Source organism: Phacochoerus africanus, chromosome 15, assembly GCF_016906955.1.
Source record: "Phacochoerus africanus isolate WHEZ1 chromosome 15, ROS_Pafr_v1, whole genome shotgun sequence".
NCBI lineage: Eukaryota > Metazoa > Chordata > Mammalia > Artiodactyla > Suidae > Phacochoerus > Phacochoerus africanus.
The window spans coordinates 140165578-140185066 of record NC_062558.1 but is presented as its reverse complement, the minus strand read 5'-3'; the positions used below and the strand labels follow the sequence as shown (position 1 = coordinate 140185066).

The 19489-nt window shown below is 55.7% G+C and overlaps 1 protein-coding gene across 1 annotated transcript in view; it reads left to right on the top strand.

Annotated features, from left to right (window-relative positions):
* Positions 1-19489, top strand: part of TCERG1L (transcription elongation regulator 1 like) — a 173749-nt gene that overhangs the window by 34183 nt on the left and 120077 nt on the right. Inside the window, exon 4 of the mRNA XM_047762464.1 lies at positions 1715-1900. Coding sequence (XP_047618420.1) covers positions 1715-1900 — 186 coding nt within the window. The remainder of the gene's footprint in view (positions 1-1714; positions 1901-19489) is intronic.

The following is a 19489-nucleotide window of genomic DNA, read 5'->3' as shown; positions in this document are numbered from 1 at the left end:
AATGATTGTAGCTGGAGCTTGCCTCACCGCAGCTTCCCCCTCAGCACCTGCTGCCTCCCCCACGCGTCGATGTTACTGAGACGCTCCCTTCCTTGAGCCTCGAGACGCGCCCTCCGCTGGCTTCAGACTTGTCTTTTTCCCTTTTTAGAGCAGCACCTGCGGCGTGTGGAGGTTCCCAGGCTAGGGGTCCAATCTGAGCTGCAGCTGAGGTCTACTCCACAGTCACAGCAACGCCAGATCCTTAAGCCACTGATCAAGGCCAGGGATGGAGCCTGAATCCTCACGGATACTAGTCGGATTCGTAACCCCCTGAGCCATAAGGGGAGCTCCCCAGACTTTTCCTCTGCAGCTTCCTCTCCCCCCTCAGCCTTCACAGAACTGGAGAGAGTTGGGGCCTTGCTCTGGACGAGGCTCTGGCTGAAGGGGAGCCTGGGGCTGGTTTGACCTTCTGTCCAGACCACTCACACTTTCTCCATCTCAGCAAGAAGGCGGCTTCTCTTTCTCACTGTTTAGTATTCCCTGGAGTTGCACTTTCAACTTCCTTTGGGAACTGTTCCTTTGTGTTCACAACTTGGCTAATGGTACCAGCCATTGGCCTAGCTCAGCTTTCTTTCCCCCCCTTTTTTTTTTTTTTGGTCTTTTTAGGGCTGCACCCACGGCATATGGAGTTTCCCAGGCTAGGGGTAGAATCGGAGCTGCAGTTGCCAGCCTATACCACAGCCATAGTGACACGGGATCTGAGCCATGTCTGGGACCTACACCACGGCTCATGGCAATGCCAGATCCTTAACCCACAGAGCGAGGCCAGGGATCGAACCCATGTCCTCACGGATACTCGTCAGATTTGTTAACCCCTGCGCCACAATGCGAACTCCTGTCTCAGCTTTCTACCTGCCTTCCTCGCTGGGCTTAGTTGTTTCCACTTTGCGGAGCTAAACAGACGGAACCCGTGGGGGAATTAGTTTCGCATTTGGCAAAATTCATAGAAAGTACAACACAAACTGAACCTTAATGCAGAGCAGGGACTCTGGGTGAGGATAATGGATGGGCGTCGATGGTGCCGTCAGGGGTAACAGGTGCAGCACCTAATGAATAGGGTGAGAGGAGGGGAACAGGTGTGGGTGAAACTGTGAGAATTCCCTCTCCCTTCTGCTCAATTTTCCTGTAACCCTAGACCTGCTCTATAAAAAAAATTACATTCAGAATCTGTGTATGCCCATCAGAGGACATTTGGAAAATAGGGAAAGACAGAAACCAAGAGAAAGTCTGCAGGCTCTGGCACTGAGTGTGCCCTTTGGATTTAAAGTAAGAGGCATGCAACTCTGTCCCTAAGAGCTAGGATGCTGGCACCTCATCATCCAAGTGACAGTTTGTTGACTGAGTGGCTACACAGCGTGGAGATGGAATTGACGTAAACCGAACCTGCTTCCTTTACTGAACACGGTATTGTGTGCTGCGGCAAAGTCGCTTCTCTCTAAGGCGGGCATGTCCCCTGATGACTGTGCACGTCCAATGACACACAGCTCTGTGCACAGGTGACATCTGGGCATGTTGAACATGCATCACATTTATTTCTGGGACCCTAGCCAGGGCGTGGACATGAAAGGGGTTCCCTTGCTCTTGTTTTCTGGGTGCTTGTCTGTTGCGTAATGAAATAGCCTCGTCTCAGTGGACACCAGGCATTCCTCGCTGACCTCCCTGTCCCCTTCTGCAGGTGGTTGTCACAACAGCCTTAAGCCTGTCGGCAGCAGCCCCACCATTGCCATTGCAGCTGCCGCCGCAGCCATGGTCTCTGTGGATGCCGAGAGACGGGGAGGCCCATCACCATCCAGCGTGCAGCCCTGCCACTTCCTGACGCTGGCGCCCATCAAAATCCCCCTGCGGAAGGCGTCCTTCTCCGGTAAGCACAGAGCCCAGGCTTTAAAGGCCTCGGGCTGGCTCCAGCGTCCACAGCGTGTTGAGCGAGGCAGGGACACACCTGCTCTAGGTCTGTGGCTTCCTGGGTTCTCGTGCTGGACAGCCGGGAAGGAGACTCGGCAAGACTTCCATGGGCTTGTTCATCTTCCGACCACACGACGGACCTCAAGGTCTTGTTAGTCAACCTAGGCATTTTCTGCCATAAAGCAAAGTGTTAAGTTTCTGTGTGAAGAGATGAGACGTCCCTTTGTCTTTACGGGGAGTGATGCACACAGCTGAGGAATTTCTGTCTCACGTGTTGCTTGGAAGAAATCAAGGCAATGTTCTAGAAAATGGTTAAGCATCTGAGTTAATGAAAGAAAAACTAGTACAAAGCCCTTACGGAGCCCTCGCTCCTCGCCTGGCCAGCTGGGCCTGCTCTGAACACACGGGTGGGTGGGGTCCTGTGCAGAAGCCACCAAAGCCGTGGCTGAGGATGGGGAGCAGGTGTGAGTATTGGGTTCCTACGTGCAGTGGGCGTTCTGTTCTGAGGCCTTGGGGCAGAGGTGGGGCTGGTCGACGATCTGGTGTCGGGAGCCGTGCTGAGATGCAGGGTGAGGGGCTCAGGAGGAGGTGGTCCTTGACTGGTTGCAACCGTGTGGTCCAAACACATTCTCAGCCATACATGCACATCTGCTAACTGTCACCTGGTGAGCGCACGTTTGGGGCCACCCTTAAATGTAGCTGGAACGGCTGTGTTTCGTAAGGTCTGGAGTCATGAGCTAATCCTGCTATTTGAGTTTTAGTTTTTTCATGTGATTCAATAGGACTTGGATAGAAATTTTGTGGAATTATAATATGAATTGTATACTCGAGTTCATGCTAGAAGGATGTGCTGGTATCAGAGCCTGGATTGCAAGGTTCTCAGTGACACACACTCTTTTTTCATGGCAGAAAGAGAAAAAAAACCTAGTTTCATTACTTTCTAGTTTTGGAAGTGTTTTTGGTTTTCTGGTCTTCTTCTGGCACGTCTGATGTGGTTTTCCCAGCACGGGACCTTGGCTTCTGCATTTCTGTGTTGGCCTGATGGATTCATTGGTCAATAGAATGCTGTATTCTCAAGAACCAAATCTTATTTCTATTTCAGCGTGTTCGTGAACATGCACTTAGGGTTTGATGGGGGAAATAAATAAAATACATGGATAATCTCTTGTGTGGAACGTAATTTATAGCTGTGTCAAGATTTTGGTTCAAATCCATCAGTCCATTGGCATTTATTAAGGATGACTTACTATTTTCTGAGCAAATTAATCTCAGAAAGAACCCAAACCAAACCCTGTGTACTCCGGGGACCGCTTCACTCTGCATGTCTCCTACGTGATTGATAAAGCGACATAATCATTAGGGTCTTTTCCATGTTTGCGTTTTATAAGGCTCTCTAATCAAATTTGCTGTAACGTGCATTCCGTCAGAAAAGGACACCTTCCCCACGACCGGGCTTGTAGGTAACGGCCACAGCAGGGCCAGAAAGGCAGAGAGACAGCACTCAGCAGGTGGCTTCAGAAGGGCCTTTGTAGACCTGTTGATCCTTTTGATCTGAAACTCCCACCATTGCAGAGGGTGAAGCGGGGGCTTGGGGCCTGGGCCCACGAATGACCCCAGCCTGGCGGGCAGCCTCGGAGCTCTTTGGCCAATCTAGGCATCTGTGGTGGGTGGGGTTCTGCCCAGGGCTGCCCCTGTAAGTGGTTTGTGGGGAGGCAGGACCATCGAGTGAGGTCGCCCTGGCCCTCTGGTCTTGACGTCAGCAGAAGGGATTTGAGAGAGACTGGCCGTGCCTGTGATGAAACCCGTCCCAGAATTTCCCTTGAATATTTTATGAAAGGCCTGAAGGAGACTGAGGGCAGACAGTGTGTCTCGCAGAGCTGTTGTTTTAGCCACTGTCAGTGGCCCCGCAGAAGGAGGGTCCCTGAGACTGAAGAGCTGATGGTCCCCTGACGACCTTCTCAGGGAGGCGCACGCGTCTGCTGAGACATCCCTACCCTGCCTTAGCACAGGTGCACTGCGAGGGGAGGGCAGAGGAGGAGGAGGGCTGGAGGGGAGTGGGGCCAAGGGCATGGGAAGGCATCGACACCAAAAGAGATTTCATGAGCCCGAAGAACACACCTCTCCATGAAGTTTGCTCCACATTCAAGTCGATTTTATAAAAGCTCATGAACTTTAATTTTCCTACTGATGAACTACCCTGTCTTTATTCAGAAGCTAATAATCCCTGTTTTAGAGAAATGAGTTAGACTACATAAAAGCCAGTAAAGGCCAGATAACCTTAGAAGCCTTATGTGGCTTAGCTTTGCTGTTCTCAATGTGGGGGGGGGCAGTTTTGTCCCCAGGGGACATTCCAATGGATGGGGACATTTTTTAGTCATCGAAACTTGGAGGTTGCTACTGGGCTCTAGTGAGTAGAGACCAGGGCTCTGTTACACGTGCTACAACCAAGGACGGCCTCGTGGTAAGGAGATATCTGGCGCCTCCATCGAGAAATCCTGGTTCGTGTTCTAGAACGCCGAGAAACCCGGGTTGCTGTGTGAAGATGCTCCCGTGGGAGAGTTCTGGTCCAGTAACAGGAGTTCTGGTCCAGTAACAGGAGGACCCCGAAAGGAAGAAGGCTTAGGGCTGGAGAGACCAGCCTCAAGAGTGGCTGAGTCATATGCTGTGGACGTGATTTAGAATTTCAAATAAGATACCCTATTTATTTATTTACTTACTTATATTTTGTCTCTTTAGGGCTGCACCTATGGCATATGGAAGTTCCCAGGCTAGGGGTCCCATTGGAGCTGTAGCTGCCGCCTACACCACGGCCACAGCAGTGTGGGATCTGAGCCGTGTCTGTGACCTACACGGCAGCTCACGACAATGCTGGACCCTTAACCCACTGAATGAGGCCAGGGATCAAACCTGTGTCCTCATGAATGCTATTTGGGCTCGTTAACTGCTGAGCCATGACAGGAACTCCAATACCGTATTTAAAGAACCCCTAGACCAGTTCTAAATTCAATCAAATGTGGGTTTTCTCTTTTGTGGTGTTGCTGGCAGGTGCAGCCCCGTTAGTCCTGGCGGCTGCTCTGTGGAAGGACACTGCGCCCATCCGGGGGCTCCTGCTGACCTCATGCTCACAGTCCGTTCACTCACCTTCCCCTTCCAGCCTGTGAGTTGCCCCCTGTTGGTTGTGTCGCCCTGTCCCTGGCAGAGAGTGGCACCCGGGTACGCACATCGCCCGCAGTTTCTCAGCAGCTGTCCACTCTCTGTAGTGGACACCCACAGGCTCGATACAGCCTGTTCTGCTTACGTAACTTCTTCCCGATTTCTCCCACGTTTGTTCCTGAATCAGCCGCAAGGGAGGGGGAGGGTAGGCAGAGCTGAGGGTTGACCTGGAGGGGTTTCGTTTGTGGGCACTCAGCGTTTGTGGGAGCCAGTGGTTGAAGGTGGGGGTGCTGTGGTTCCCTTTCCTTCTAGTAGGTCTCAGCTAATCCACAGTTGCCTTGTCCCTAAACCTTAAGAGTTTCAGGTTAAAGAAGGAACACACTTGTGGGAAAAGTGTATCTTGTCTCCTATCTATTTCTTAGTTTTTTAAGGAGAACGTGAAACTTATCAGGGGAAAATATGAGCCGACGTATTAAGAACCACTCTCCTGGCTGGAGCCTGCCTGACCTGCACCCCCTCAGCTGTGCTCCTGCATGTCATGTGGAAGCTGGAGGCAGGTGCCCACCCTGGGGAGATGCAGGTGCCAGGCAACTCCAGCATCGGCCCCTGTGTGATGAAATAAATGAAGCGATTTTTAAAGAATGAGGGTAACTATTTTTAAACTTTTGCCCACCATTTCATAAGCATTCGAGGGAGAAAGTTAGAATAGGAGTGAGCGCCGTGGTCTCCAATACAGCAAGAGACTGTGGAACGCAACTAATAAAAAGTACCATCTGCCTCGGAAGGCATTTACCACCTGTTCCTTTGCTTCCAGAACCATTTAATGGTCTAAATTTAACACTGTGTCCTGCCACAGAACAGCTGGGAAGTGACGGTTCTTTTTTCCATCAGGAACTCACCAGCCAGGCACATAACAAGGCAGGAAGGTCGCCGAGCCAGGCTCTCCACGCAGTGCTCCGTGGGGCTCTCTGCTCCGCCGGCTAGCGGGATCTGCGAATGCTGGAGCGGGCTCCCCAGAACAGCGACCCAGCCCTGGAGATTCAGGCTTTTCTCTTCTTGTCCGAGAACTGTGACCTCCTCCATTCGAATCAAAAACGTCATGCGTATTAACGTTGTAGAGATTTGTAGAGACACAAATTCTGTTGCAATGTAATTGCTTACACTCCACAGTGCCTGGGACTCTTCTGGGAGAAAGATATATGTGTTTCTGATGGAGAGATTGAGCTGCTTTTGGTAGAAAAAAATATTGGATTTTAACAAACCCAAATGGACTTTGTAGAGTCTGTTTTTCACACGAGAGCTCATATTAAAGATGCAAGATACGCACAGGCAAACCAGTGTCATGAGGCTCAGGCTGTGTCAGGTGCAGCGTTTTCTAAATGGAGAACCCGCTGCAAATCTTTCCATCAGGAAGTAGGCATGTTTTCGGTTTCGTACCTAGAAAAGTCTTCCTGGTTAGGGTTTGGGTTCGGGTTAGTCTTCTAGAGAAGCGACCTGCGTGCTGTCGCCTTCCCTGAGACACCAGCTGTGTTCACCACCTGCGCTGCTAGCTCCAAATCGCCCTTTCTTTGCAAAGAAAACGTGGCAAATCCACCAGGCACGTGCGGGCGTGTGTGTATGTTTATTCCAAGTACAAAGAAGGCCGATACCCTTTGGAGCCCAAGAAAAGAGATGTTTCTGTTCCCCTAGTGTTCCCCCCTACCCAGCCTCAACCCTCCCCAGGAATAATTACTTTCTTGAATACGCGCCAGTCATTCCCGTGCTGTTTTTTGAAATATGTTTATGTTTAAGCATTATTTCTTTTTTCTTTTTCTTTTTTCTTTTTTCTTTTTGGTCTTTTTGCCTTTTCTTGAGCCGCTCCCGCGGCATATGGAGGTTCCCAGGCTAGGGGTCCAACCGGAGCCAGAGCCACAGCAACGCGGGATCCGAGCCGCGTCTGCGACCTACACCACAGCTCACGGCAACGCCAGATCGTTAACCCACTGAGCAAGGGCAGGGACCGAACCCGCAACCTCATGGTTCCTAGTCAGACTCGTTAACCACTGCGCCACAACGGGAACGCCTTAAGCGTTATTTCTAACAGCATAGTTCAGAGTTTCGGCACTTTTTGAATTTTACGTCAGTGTAATCATGGTTCATGGATTCTCCCATGATGGCCTCTTTTCCCTAAAACATTTTTTTTTTTTTTTTGGTAAAGTCGTCTCCACCGGCGCTTGTAGGTATGATGCTGTCGCGTTCACTTTGGTGCTGCATTTGTCGGTTTCTATGAAACAGACCACGCGCCTCTGATCCACTGTCGGGAGGCAGGTGGGCAGTTCCCTGAACGACCAGGCACAGCTGTCCCCTCCTTCCTTTTGGACGCCTGCCCCCCCCACCGTTACCCCTCCCGGGTTCGGCGGGGGGAGATCTTTGCACAGAACCGGGGTGTGCAGGACCCCCTCTCGGGTGTGCCACGCGCCCTCATCCTGGATAGTAACTCACCCGACTTTATCTCAGGCCCGTTTCTCCCTCAGGCTCTAGGTTGACAGGCCCAGTTTTTCACTGGATGCTTCCTGCTGGGCGACTGGTATCTCAAACGACGCTTTCTAAGAAAAGCATCGATTTCCTACCCATGGTCCCACTCGTAAAAAGAGCCAAAGAACTGGTTTCTCCCGGGGTCTTCAGGGTCCGCGCTCTCCTGCCCTGATTCCGAGACCACAGCCCAGTCTGCCTGGCGTCTGAGCCCAACACCTCCAGGCGTCCCGGGGGGCCTCCTTTTGCCTGATAACCTCACACGGGGCCTCCTGACCCAGACCCCAAGCCCGACCTCTCATCTGGACCCACTCAGCTTCCCCCTCAGAGGCTGCTGCTTGGGAGCACCCTGCTCCCCCCTCTTCCCACCTCTCAAATCTCTGCACCAGACCACGCCACCCCCTGCTCCAAACTCCCAAACACTGTCTCTCCTGGAGCTTAGAAGCGACCCCAGACTTTTCCCAGAGGGTCTGCTGCCCACTGCGTGTGACCTCCACCTGAGCCTCTGCTGCCACTGAACCCCCTCTGCTTTCACACTGTGTACCCCCCCTGCCCCCCGCTGTGCGGCTGCCTCAGGCCCTTCGCACTGGCCACTGCCTCCCCTTCGAGGCGCTCCTGCGTCACTCAGGCCCAGTGGAGCAGCCCCACGGCCCTCTGGTTCTAAAGTCTCAGGAATCAACACTCTGTCACCTGTTTGCTTCCTCCGGAGCGTTTCTCATTATCTGGAATTATCTTGGCATCTGCTTCTGGGTGGTTTTCTCTGCTGCCCTCCACCTGCTGAAGGCAAGATCAAGAGGCCAGGCCTCTCTGTCCTATTCACCCCCAGTTTCACGCCAAGGACAGTGCTTGGGGCAAAGATGTCGCCCCTTGACGCTGCTGTGGGGGCATCGGCTCCCTGTGTTCTCGGTAAGAGAGCGGGGGGTGGGGACAGGCCTGCTCCACTAAGCTCGTCGTCTTCGAAGCTCGACCCTCACAGACTAGGTGGGGAGCCACGTGCCAGGCTTTCCCAGCGGCGCCTTCCAGCCGCGCCTTGACTGGACGGGCAGTCGGAGCTCAGCAGAAACCAGGCTCTTTTTTTTTGTCTTCTGAGGGCCACACCTGCAGCACATGGAGGTTCCCAGGCTAGGGGTGGAATTGGAGCTGCAGCTGCCGGCCTACGCTACAGCCACAGCAACACGGGCTCCGAGCTACGTCCGTGACCCACACCACAGCTTGCAGGCAACACCGGATCCTTAACCCACTGAGCGAGGCTGGGGATTGAACCCACAACCTCACGGATCCTGGTCGTGATATATTTCTGCTGCACCATGATGGAAACTCCGAGAAACCAGGCTCTTCTCGAAGGACTTCAGAGGAGTGGCTGTTCACCAATTGCCAGATTCTTGAAGACTGGCCTTTCCTGAAACCCCAAACTTTCACCCTGAGACATCTCTTGGACCCTGTGCAGCTGAGGGACAGAGTGGGAGGTGGTCGAAGACCCAAGTTCCGAAGCCTGGAAAGGGAGAGCGGGCCTGGACCGCGGCCCCATCCCGAGGGCTCTGCCTTTCTTCTCTGGGCGCCACCACCTCCAGCCCCTCCCTCATCACCCTCCCGCCACCTGCCCCTTGACTGCACTGCCGATTTGGAGCTGAGCAGGAGCCAGCCTCTCTCTTTTTGTTTTCCTTTTGGGCTTTTGAGGGCCGCACCCCTCCCCTCTCCCCCGCCCGCCCCTCCCCCATCATAGTTCTCATTCACGACTAGAGCAGTTGTGCTAAAATCCGTGGCCTGATGACCACGACTCTGGTCAGGCTGCTGGGGCTGTGGGGACATGACCAACCCAAGCAGAGAGGGCAGCGAGGCCAAACTCACACACATCAGGCATGTGGTCTGGAGCCCGGGCCTCATGCTCTTCTGGGGTGGGGGGTGGGTGGGGTGGGGATGGAATTTTTACAAGAATCCCTGAAGGGCTGAGAAAACAGGTCCGCCCGCAGACGGAGGGGGGAGGGGAGAGCCAGGAAGACCGGTCTCCAGTGGGGAACAGCCTCTGGGAGGCTCGGCTGCTGCATCCGATGCTGTCGCCGTGGCCACCAGCCAGAGCGCTGTCTCTGCCTGTAAGACCCTGTGACTTGGCGTGAAGCGTTCTGTAGCCAGAGCGGCTGCCCCTTCCCGGGCCGGGCCTGTCATCTGACCCGTGATAACTGTGCTGTTGTAACAGCATCCGAGGCCAGTGTCTGAAGAGTGGCATCTGGTTGGGGATGCAGGAGGGGACGAGGCACCCTGGGGTCTGCGCGCTGGAGGGTGGGGTCCAGGGAGCACCTGGGGGCATCCGCAAGCCCAGCCGTCCGGTCTTAATTCCCAAACCACCCGCTTGGGGCATGAATAAGATCAACAGAGGGCCGCACACGTGTTGGGGACAGAGTAAGAGCTCCTGAGCCTCTAAAAAGACCTGACCGAGTGGCCCAGACCCCACAAAGCCCTGCCCACCCCGCGCAGCCCCAGAAAGCTCTCTGCTCTCCACCCCGGCAGAGTCAGCCGTCGGCCCTGTGGTCAGGCAGGGGGTCAAAGCGCCGGCCCAGGAGCCAGGGTTGCAGGTGTGCCTGGGCAGGTGCGAGCTGCCTTCTGCAAGCAGAGCTCTCTTCACAGGTGGAGACCGGGGCCAGGTTCTTCTGTGAGAGGGCAGACAGGACCGTCTGTGCCAGGTTCCCAGCTCCCAGCCCGAAAGCTTTGCTTTCCCACAGAGGTTGAAAGGGAGGAGGCCGTGGCTTGCGTCCCCACCAAGCCGGCCGCGTGCGCGTGCCCGTGGACCAAGGCCAAGGTCAGGTGGACCTGGGGGAGCCAGCGGGAGCTCGTGCTTCCAAGTTTTGCCGGGGGATGAATGTGTCGTTTTCTGACGTGCACGTGTGGAAGGGGACCCACGTACAGGCGAGGCTTTTCACGAGAGAACAGGAGTTCCCGTCATGGCGCAGCAGAAACGAATCCGCTGGGAACCATGAGGGTGCAGGTTCTGTTCCTGGCCTCGCTCAGTGGGTTAAGGATCCGTCCGGCGTTGCCGTGAGCGGCGGTGTAGGTCGCAGACGCAGCTTGGATCTGGCATGGCTGTGGCTGTGGCTGTGGCCGTGGCCAACAGCTACAGCTCCGATTTGACCCCTGGCCTGAGACCCTCCATATGCTGCGAGTGTGGCCCTGGAGAGGACAGCTCTTGTCTGGGACTCACAGATGCAGAGCTGGGGACCAGTGGCGTGTACATGCTGTGTCACCCTGAAGGATCCAGATGTCCCGAGACGCTGTCCCCCTTTGCTTGCCTCTGTTTTCATTGGGATGTCGCATCTGCTGAGGCCGCTGCTGAACCTGCACCTGTCTACTCAGGACGATGGACTCTTCCCGCAAAGTGTGTAGAGAAAATCCGAATTTTCTTAAGTAGATTTCCTTAATCCCATTCCCCACCCAATACCCGCCCCCCCCTCCTCAATTCCTGAGCACCTCCAGTGTGGTTCCCAACTTGATGGGACCAGGTCAGCGACCACTGCGTCCTGCCCTTTCCGGGGCTGGTGGGTCCTGCGGGGAGCCAGGCCGGGTACACAGGACATGAGCCCGGTCCTAGGATGGGTGCCCCCAGCAGCCCATGAGCATGGGGAGAGGGGCTGGTGAGGTGGGCAGCGGGAACCTCTAGGGGTGTGAGCCCCCTGGTGGTAGGGTGGCTGAAGGTCCAGCATATTCTTCAAGCAAGGAGGAAGGAAGCCGGGTTCTTTTCCCACCCACTCCTGCCTGCATCTTGTGAGGGCAGCTCCCGAAGCCTCTAATTCCCTGGCCTGTCTGCCCACCCCACACCTAAGCCCAAACTGCTACTCAGACGCAGCCCCGGGGCAGCAAGAGTCCTAGTGGCTGTGGGCAGAGGCCCCTGGCATCCAGGGTGAGCACTTCGGGGGTGTGGGGGGCAGCGGGCAGGGCCGAGAGCCAGGTGCAATGGGGCCCTCTGCGAACCAAGCTGGTTGGATGACACCGCCGGTGGGTGGGGTTGGTTTTGTGACCTGACCTCCCCTGAAGGTCATAACCATCCAAGCTCAGGGGTGGGGCCATGGAGACGGTAGACTCTCCTCAAGCCATGACAGTTCTTGCCAGGGCGGGGGCGGGGCCTGGATGCCCGCGGTGTGGGCGCAGCGCATCTTCCGAAACAGGCCTCTGTAAAAGGGACTCCCTGGCTCCCGGTGAACTGAGGTGTTGACCTGGAGAGGAGGTCCTCGGGTTCCAGGACATCCTTCAGCCCCCGGCCTCTCTTGTCCTTAGGACACCTCGCCCCCTTGGGGGATCGGATGGTGACATTGTCCGGGCCAGCAGGAAGGAGCTGGGTGAGGGGCAGGCGGTGACTGTGCGGAGAGACGGGGCCGTGACTGGGCTCAGCCCTTGGGACTGTCCGTGCACAGTGGGTGTTCAGTGAGTGTCCACTGGAAAGGGAGGCAGCCCGTGGACGTAGGAAGAAGAGGCCAGCAGAACCACCGTGAAAAGCAGAGGTCCATGGAGGTCCGGGAACCAGACCCACAGTGGGGGCCCTGTGGAGATTCAGAGGGCGTGTGAATCAGGAGGAGCCCCAGGGGCTAAAGGGTGCCGTGACCTTATGGCTGGTGGCAGAAAAGGGGCTGCGTCCCGAGGACCCAGCAGGGTGATGTCGCCTGAGGGGTGTCTGCTCTAAGGAGCTGTGAATCCGCAGATCAGGGGCCCCGCACTTTCCAAGGTCAGGGCAGGCCCCACCCAGGCCACCAGGCGCAGCTCCTGCGAATGCCGTCATGGTCCAGCGCTCTCGCATCAGCCCTGTTGGGTCTTTGTCGTACACGCAGGGCTCCTGCGTGTCTTCCATTGCATTCGTTTTTTCTGTTTTGGACACAGCCAGGGGCGGGGGTGGGGGGGGCGCTTCCTCAGTGACGCTGTTGGCGATGCTGGGGCTTGGACCAGGCCGATGGTGATGGGGTTCATACTGAAAGCACACACGGCGGGCTGGTTGGCAGACTGCGTGTGGGTGTGAAAGACTGGATCAGGGTGGCATCGAAGATCTGTCCCGAGCATCTGGGCAGATGGAGGCACCCATCATCACACAGGACCATCTGGCAGGGCTGCCTTGGGGCTCTTTCTCTGACCTGCTTCTTCCCACGGCATCGGACCGCGTCGCTCTTGCCTTAAACGGCATCCTTCTGTGAAAGCCCCTACTGCTGCTCTTAATTTCTCTCATCTTATTTTTTTCTCTCTCATCCTGTTTGGTTTCTCAATCCAAGCAGACCTGGCTCCTCCATGCCACAGAAACAGCTCTTACTGTGGTCACCAACCACTGGATTTTCCTGAATGCGTTCTCTGTCCTCCATCCTGACCGTTTATCAGCATTCGATGGGCTTCCTCACTTTCGCCTTCTCAATACATCCTTGTTTGATTTGCGTCTGGGTTGCCACAAGCCTGGGTAATCCCGCCTTCTGGGATGCAGCTCCCCATGCCCTGTGTGCCCCCTGTTGCCCCCACCCTCCAGAGACAGAGCCAGCCCAGGTTCAGTCCTTCCTTCTCAGCCTGTACACTGCTCTGCAACACAACTGCCTGAGGGATGGGTCCAAACTCCCAGACCCCCCCCGCCCAGTCCCATGGCTCAATTGTCACCTCCACTGTTATTCCCCGATTTCTGCCTCTAAGGCTCTCCCAGTTCCAGACTTGTGTGTCTAGGTGTGTCTGTGACATTCTCACTTGTATGTTAAGAGCCACCTTGCACTGAACAGATCCTACTGGGCCTGAATGTCCTTGTAAGTCCAGCAAATAAGCCATAATGTTTATTGTACTCATTTTTCTCAAGGCAGCATCTGGGGGAAATAAAACAGTAGGGGCTGTGGGGTGGGAGGAAGGGCTCATGCTGGACATGGCCAAGGGCTGGGAGGCAGGGAGCCCCGTGGCTCTCTGGGCCTCTGGGGTCTCTGAGGCTGTGCTCTTGTTCCTGCAGAGGCTGCGTAGGTGTGATACGAGGCTGGGGTCCCCAGGCAGGAGCTCACTCCCCAAACCAGCCAATCTGCATTAATCATGTAGGGAGCAGCCATTCTCCATGTTTCATAGAATCATTATGTTTGTTAAAGATTCATCTGGACTTGTAAAAGGACAAGTGAAAGGATATGTGCAAGATACGTAACCCAATTAATGAATAAGCAAAGGATCTGATAGCGGTTTCTCCAAAGAGGACGTACGTGTAGCCTATAGACCCGTGAAAAGATGCCCAGGATCATTAGCCATCCGGAAGTGCAAAGCAAAACCACAGTGAAGCACCACTTGGCACCCGCCACGGCTAAAGTAAAAAGGTGACAATGACAGGGTTGGTGAAGGTGTGGAGAAGTTGGAACCCTCGTACCTGCTGGAGGGAATGCAAAATGGCACAGCCACTCAGGAAAGAGGCCGGGGCGTCCCCAAGTGGCTGAACGCAGAATTCCCGGAAGACTCGGCAGTTCTGCTTCCAGGCACAGACCCAGGTATAGACGTGTGCTTTCACACGTCCACGCAGACCCTCATACCCCGATGTTCACAGCAGGGTTATTCAGAGCGGCCCCCGAGTGGAAACGGCCTGGATGTTCTCCAGCCAGTGAGTGTGGGCGTGAAATGTGGTCCGTCCACCCGTGGAACGTGAGTCAGCAGAACTGGGGCGCCGACACGGGCACGCGTGGAAAACGTTACAAAAAGTGAAAAAAGTTGGTTTCCCCAACCAAGTTCTTCCACGACTCCATTTGTATGAAATGTGCAGACTAGACAGAGCCACGGAGACAGAGAGTAGATGAGGGTGGGATGGGGGGGTCCCGGGTCGAAAAGGAAAGTGATTGCTAAGAGGTCGGGGGTCTCGTTTTGGGCGACAGAATTTTCCAAATTTGGTTGTGGGGACAGTCGTACAACCCTGTGCATCGCCTGAAGACCACCGCCTTGGACGCTTGAAGTGTGTGAGCCGGAGGGTGGCAATTAGAGCTTCAGAAAGCTGTTACAGCGAAACAAATGTGTGCGCAGCCCCAGTTCACCCCCGCCCCCTCCTGCGGGCAGCTTCTCGGGGAGGGTGCCGTGCCCCGGAATGAAGAGACGTGTGGAAACCGCCTCAGGCCCCAGCCGTTAGGCATTCCTCCAGGAGAGAGCAGGCGTGGTCTGTCCTACCCACTAATTTCAGTAATTTTTTTTTTTAATTTTTTTTTTCTTATTAGGGCCATAGTTGTGGCACATGGACGTTCCCAGGCTAGGGGTAGAATCTGTGCTGCAACTGCTGGCCTACGCCATAGCCACAACATGGGATCCTTAACCCACTGGGGGAGCCAGGGATCGAACCTGCGTCCTTATGGATACTAGTCTGGTTTGTTTGCACTGAGCCACAGTGGGAACTCTGGTCACTTTCAGCCCTTCCTTGGTATCTTGGTAGATCTGCATGACTGTGGCGATGGGCACATCTGAGGCCCGGGTCCCTCATCAAGGGACGCCCAGGCCTGAGAGGTGGGAGCTGGGATGTCCCCCACTGCCTGCTGCACTGGTCTGGCCCCTTGCCCAGGCTGCTGGGCTGGAGGGATGGGGGCCCAGGAGGAGGGGCTGTGAGCATGCTGGATGGACAGATGGGGGATGAGGGGTGGACTCAGAGCCCGCAGGGGGCCGGGCTGGCAGCTCTGAGATAGGGTCAAAGAGGAGGACCTGCCATCGTTTGCGGTGTCTGCTGCTGCAGGACGGGCTAGGACTGGAGGCCTCGACCTCCTGAACGCTGAGACAGGAAAGCTGCCATGGCACCTGTAAGCTGAGAGCCCGCATCCTGGCCAGACGCGAGGCCAGAGCAGCACCCACACATCCTGCACGTTAAGTAACTGGTAAAACTGTGAAATGGACCTAACGGTTTTCCCGACTGCACGGAACGTTATTTTGGTATTTGTGTTCACACGTTTGGGAGCGGCTGCTCACACCCTTTCCTGCAGTGATAACAGGGAGGTGACCTGCAGGCCGGCGTTGCTTGTAGCGAGCAGTCCTGCTAAAACTGCCGACGAGCCTTCAGTGTCTCAAAGAAGGAGGGAAATTGGGAAACTCATGGCTTTGCTGGAGGGAATGGTCCGGTTTACCAGCTGCTGTTTCTTTCCCTTTTTTTAAACCCAGATAGCGGTTCCTCCTGTGTCTGTAACGTCCTGCCCTCACCAGCGCCCTGGACCAGGACTGGACCTGGCAGCCAGGAGCCGCTGGCTGTGGTCAGGATGCTCAGAAGCCCCCATCGTCCCCCAGAGAACAGACAAGAGGCGTCCCACGTCCTTCTCACGGAGGAGCAGGCAGCCGGGGTGGGTTCCAGAGGCAGGACGTCGGCTGCAGGGATCAGCCTCCTTTCTTCCCAGCGCTGCCCTGCCCTCCCAGCTCCCTGCTTCCCAGGCTGTGGCTCTGGCACCGCCTGATGGAGGGGCTGGATTCTGGTGCCTCCGGGCAGCCAGCTGCCCCCACCTCCACTCCAAACCCTGTGTTTGCAGGTCTGCCCCTCCGCCAGCCCTTCTGGAATGTTTCAACTCTCCAGGGAGAGCAGCACAGAAATGTAGCCCCACGGAGCTTCAGAGGAAGCAGCGGGAGAGGCTCAGGTGTGGCCCCCTCTGCTCCGGGGATGGGTTTGGGGCTGCCGTCGGGAACAGTTAGACCCACAGCTCTGGATGCGTCTCCGCGGCTTCTGCGTCAGGATCCCTTCAGGCTGGAAACCTCACACTCATCACACGTTTCCTCACAGGGGAGCCACGCCAAGGAACTGGCTTAATCTTTCTGCCTCATTTTAAAGCGGATAAGGATCAGAGGGCCTGGCATTCCCACCCAGAATCCGTAACGTTTCCTCTGGTTTGCTCAGAGACTCACATAGGTTCACGCTGTGTAGGATTGTGTGCAGGGTATGTGCGAGGGCCTGCGCTGCCGGGGGTGGGATTTGGGCAGGACCCGAGGCCAGGGGACCAGGGCTGGTGCTGTGGGGGTGGAGAGAGGCAGCGGATTTCAGAACCATTTGGAAACAAGGGGACGCCCCAGACGTGGGGACCCGTCCAGGGTGGACGGTCGGGAGAGAAGTCCGCAAGGATGCGTCCTGAGAGCCCCTTGGCTGTGCTCTTTTGTGCTTCTTTTCATCATCTCTTTGTCCTGGCTTTTCTTTCTTACTCTTCTGCCTCCGGAAACTTATACCTTGTTTCCGCGGTGGGGCTTGGGGCTTGTCTGGGGGCGTGGGTATGTGAGGGCACTGAAGGCAGGGACCCCAGCGGGGGCAGGGGGGACACAAGCCACGTGCGGTGGACGCCTCATCTACGCACTCACGTCTCGAAATTTGATCACAGTGGGCCAGAGCGCAGGTTACAGCTAATGCACATGCTCAAACAGGGGCTCCTTTCTAGAAATTAATTGAAATGCACACACGAGGCACTACTCACGCCCAACACAAAAGAGCTTTGAGTCATGTGGCGTTCCTTGCTCCTTCTAGTGAAAATGTGCCAGTTGTTGTGTGGTGTGTGTGTGTCTGGTATGTGTGTGTGGTGTGTGTGTGTGTTCATGTGTGTGCTCACAGCTGCGCACAAGCATAGTCCATCCTCCCACCTCTCCCTGAGATGGTGCTATGTTCATTGCTGGATGAAGTCACTGTCTGCCTCTCTGCACACCCATGACCTTGGGAATCCTTGAGCCCAGCCTCCTGAGAGTTGGATGCAGAGGGTGTCTGGGGAGGGGGTTTGAACACAGTACTAGTGACTCTGTCCCTGGAGCATGTAACTCTGGGTGCCAACCAGTGGCACCCCTGCCTTTGGTGCTTAGAGGAGGATGCTGCCAAAGGGCATCTCACCCCCCTGCCTGGTGATGGTCCCACCTGGGGGGCAGAAGGTGAGCCCGGGCTTCCCTCTGAAGGGAGTCTTGCCTCTGCTCTGACTCTGGCCACGGCCCCAGGGAGCCCTGGGTTCTGCACAGGCGTCACAAGGAGGAGCCCTGTGCAGGGGTGCGGGGAGGAGGGCTGTCTGAAGCGCCCATGCTGGGGGGGCCTTTGTTGGGAGAGGATGCGGAGAAGATGCGGGTGGACAGAACGCGGGTGGAGAAGATCTGGCTGGAGAGGACGCAGGTGGAGGGGACGCGGGTGGGGGGGACGCGGGAGGGGGGGACGCGGGTGGGGGGGGGCGCGGGAGGGGGGACGCGGGTGGAGGGGACGAGGGTGGAGGGGATGCAGATGGAAGGGAAGGCTCTGTGGAAGGAAGTGAGTGCCCTTTACAAGTGAAATTACTGCAGGTACTTAGGAAGCTAAAGCCGATGTAAACCTCTCATAATTTTTTTTTAAATTTTATTATTTTAAACCTATTAACAACCTATGATGTGGGCTGCTATTTCCAAAAATAATTAATCATAGGCAAACTCAAAGAATTCCGAGGAGGTTAAGCTGGCAGGCCTGCCTAATGGATTAAATGCTGTAATTAATATTGCTCCTGCGGCCTCCTTCCCCGCCTCTGTAATCATGTTTCACTGACACTTTTCCCAGTGTGTGGTGGGTCACAGCCCTGCTCTGCATGCCAGTGGCAGAAATACCAGTGAGGCCCCTTGGAGAAAGTGTGAGAGCCTGCTGGCCCTTCTTCACACAATGCCGTCTCCTGGGCCTTCTGTGCTCTGGTGAGGAGGAGGCGCCTGGATTCAGGCTCAGTTCCAGGAGGCACCTGGGGTCCGGGCATGATTGACGGTGACAGCCCCAGTGTTGTCCCATCTCTAGGCAGGAACTTGCCTTTTTCCAGGTGCCACCACAACTGCCCTGAACGGGCTTTTGTCCACTGGCTGCCCTACAGGACCTGCCTCTTCCTGTAATGACCACAGCCCCTCCTGCTCCCAGGCTACTGCCCCAAGGCCAGGGTGTCCCGGCCAGGAGGATGCCTGGCCACCTGTGCTCAGGAGACAGAGGTGCACTGGGTCTTTGCTGGCCTCCGACCTGCCAGGGGAACAGCATCAATCTTCTAGACAGCAGTGGGGCAGGTGGGGGCGCCCGGACCCTTGAGTCGCACAGAGCGCTCTGTCCAGAGGGAAGACAAAGGCTGACCATGACTTCACTGGGCGTGAGCCGGAGGAAGCCGTCCCCACGCGGTCACCTGGACCAGAACCCATCAAGGACATCCCAGCACACCCGGGACACCTGGACGCTGAAGTCCTGGCCGGGCTGGTGGCGGACCTGACAGCCACACTCTGTGGGAGCTGGCTGCTGTCTTCTCTTCAGCCTAACTTTCATTCTGATTGTACCCCCGCCCCTACTACGTGCCTGTGGGGGACCCTGTGCCTGCATCCTTCACCATCCACCTAAGTCATCCTCAGAGGCTCTGCCGAGAGCTCCCTCCCTCCCTTACCCCCAACACCCCTCCACCAGCCCCCAGGTGCGCTGCTCTATGGCGTGATGCATCCAGCACGTCCCGTCCGGGCTCCGGCTCCACCGGTTCCCCTTGGGGCTGGATGACCAAGTTCAAGAGCGAGGATGTGCACCCCCACCCCAGAAGCTGCTTCTTTCAATGGCTGCCCGTTCTGCAGTTTTGCCGGTTAACCTTTCCATTGTAGCCAGACTGTTTATAGTTTTATTTCTGTAATTGTCCATTTTGGACCATGGCTCCTACATCCCACGAAAGATGAAGAACATTATTGGCCATCTTTGGCTGCGTGATGGGAAACTGAGCCTCTGCCCACTCACGAACTATCCCATGTAGTGGCTTCAGAGAGTGACCGCTTGTTTAGCTAGTGACTCTGTGGGTCAGCCCTTTGGGCTGGCTCGGGCGGGTGATTCTCCTGCTGGTTTAACTCTCTTGACAACTTTGTGGCTTTCCTATGTGTTAGAGGCAATGAAAGCCACACCCGCATGAATGGTTGAAATAGAGTCTCAAGAACCACAGGCTTAGGCTTCTGTAGGACTGCACCTGCACAG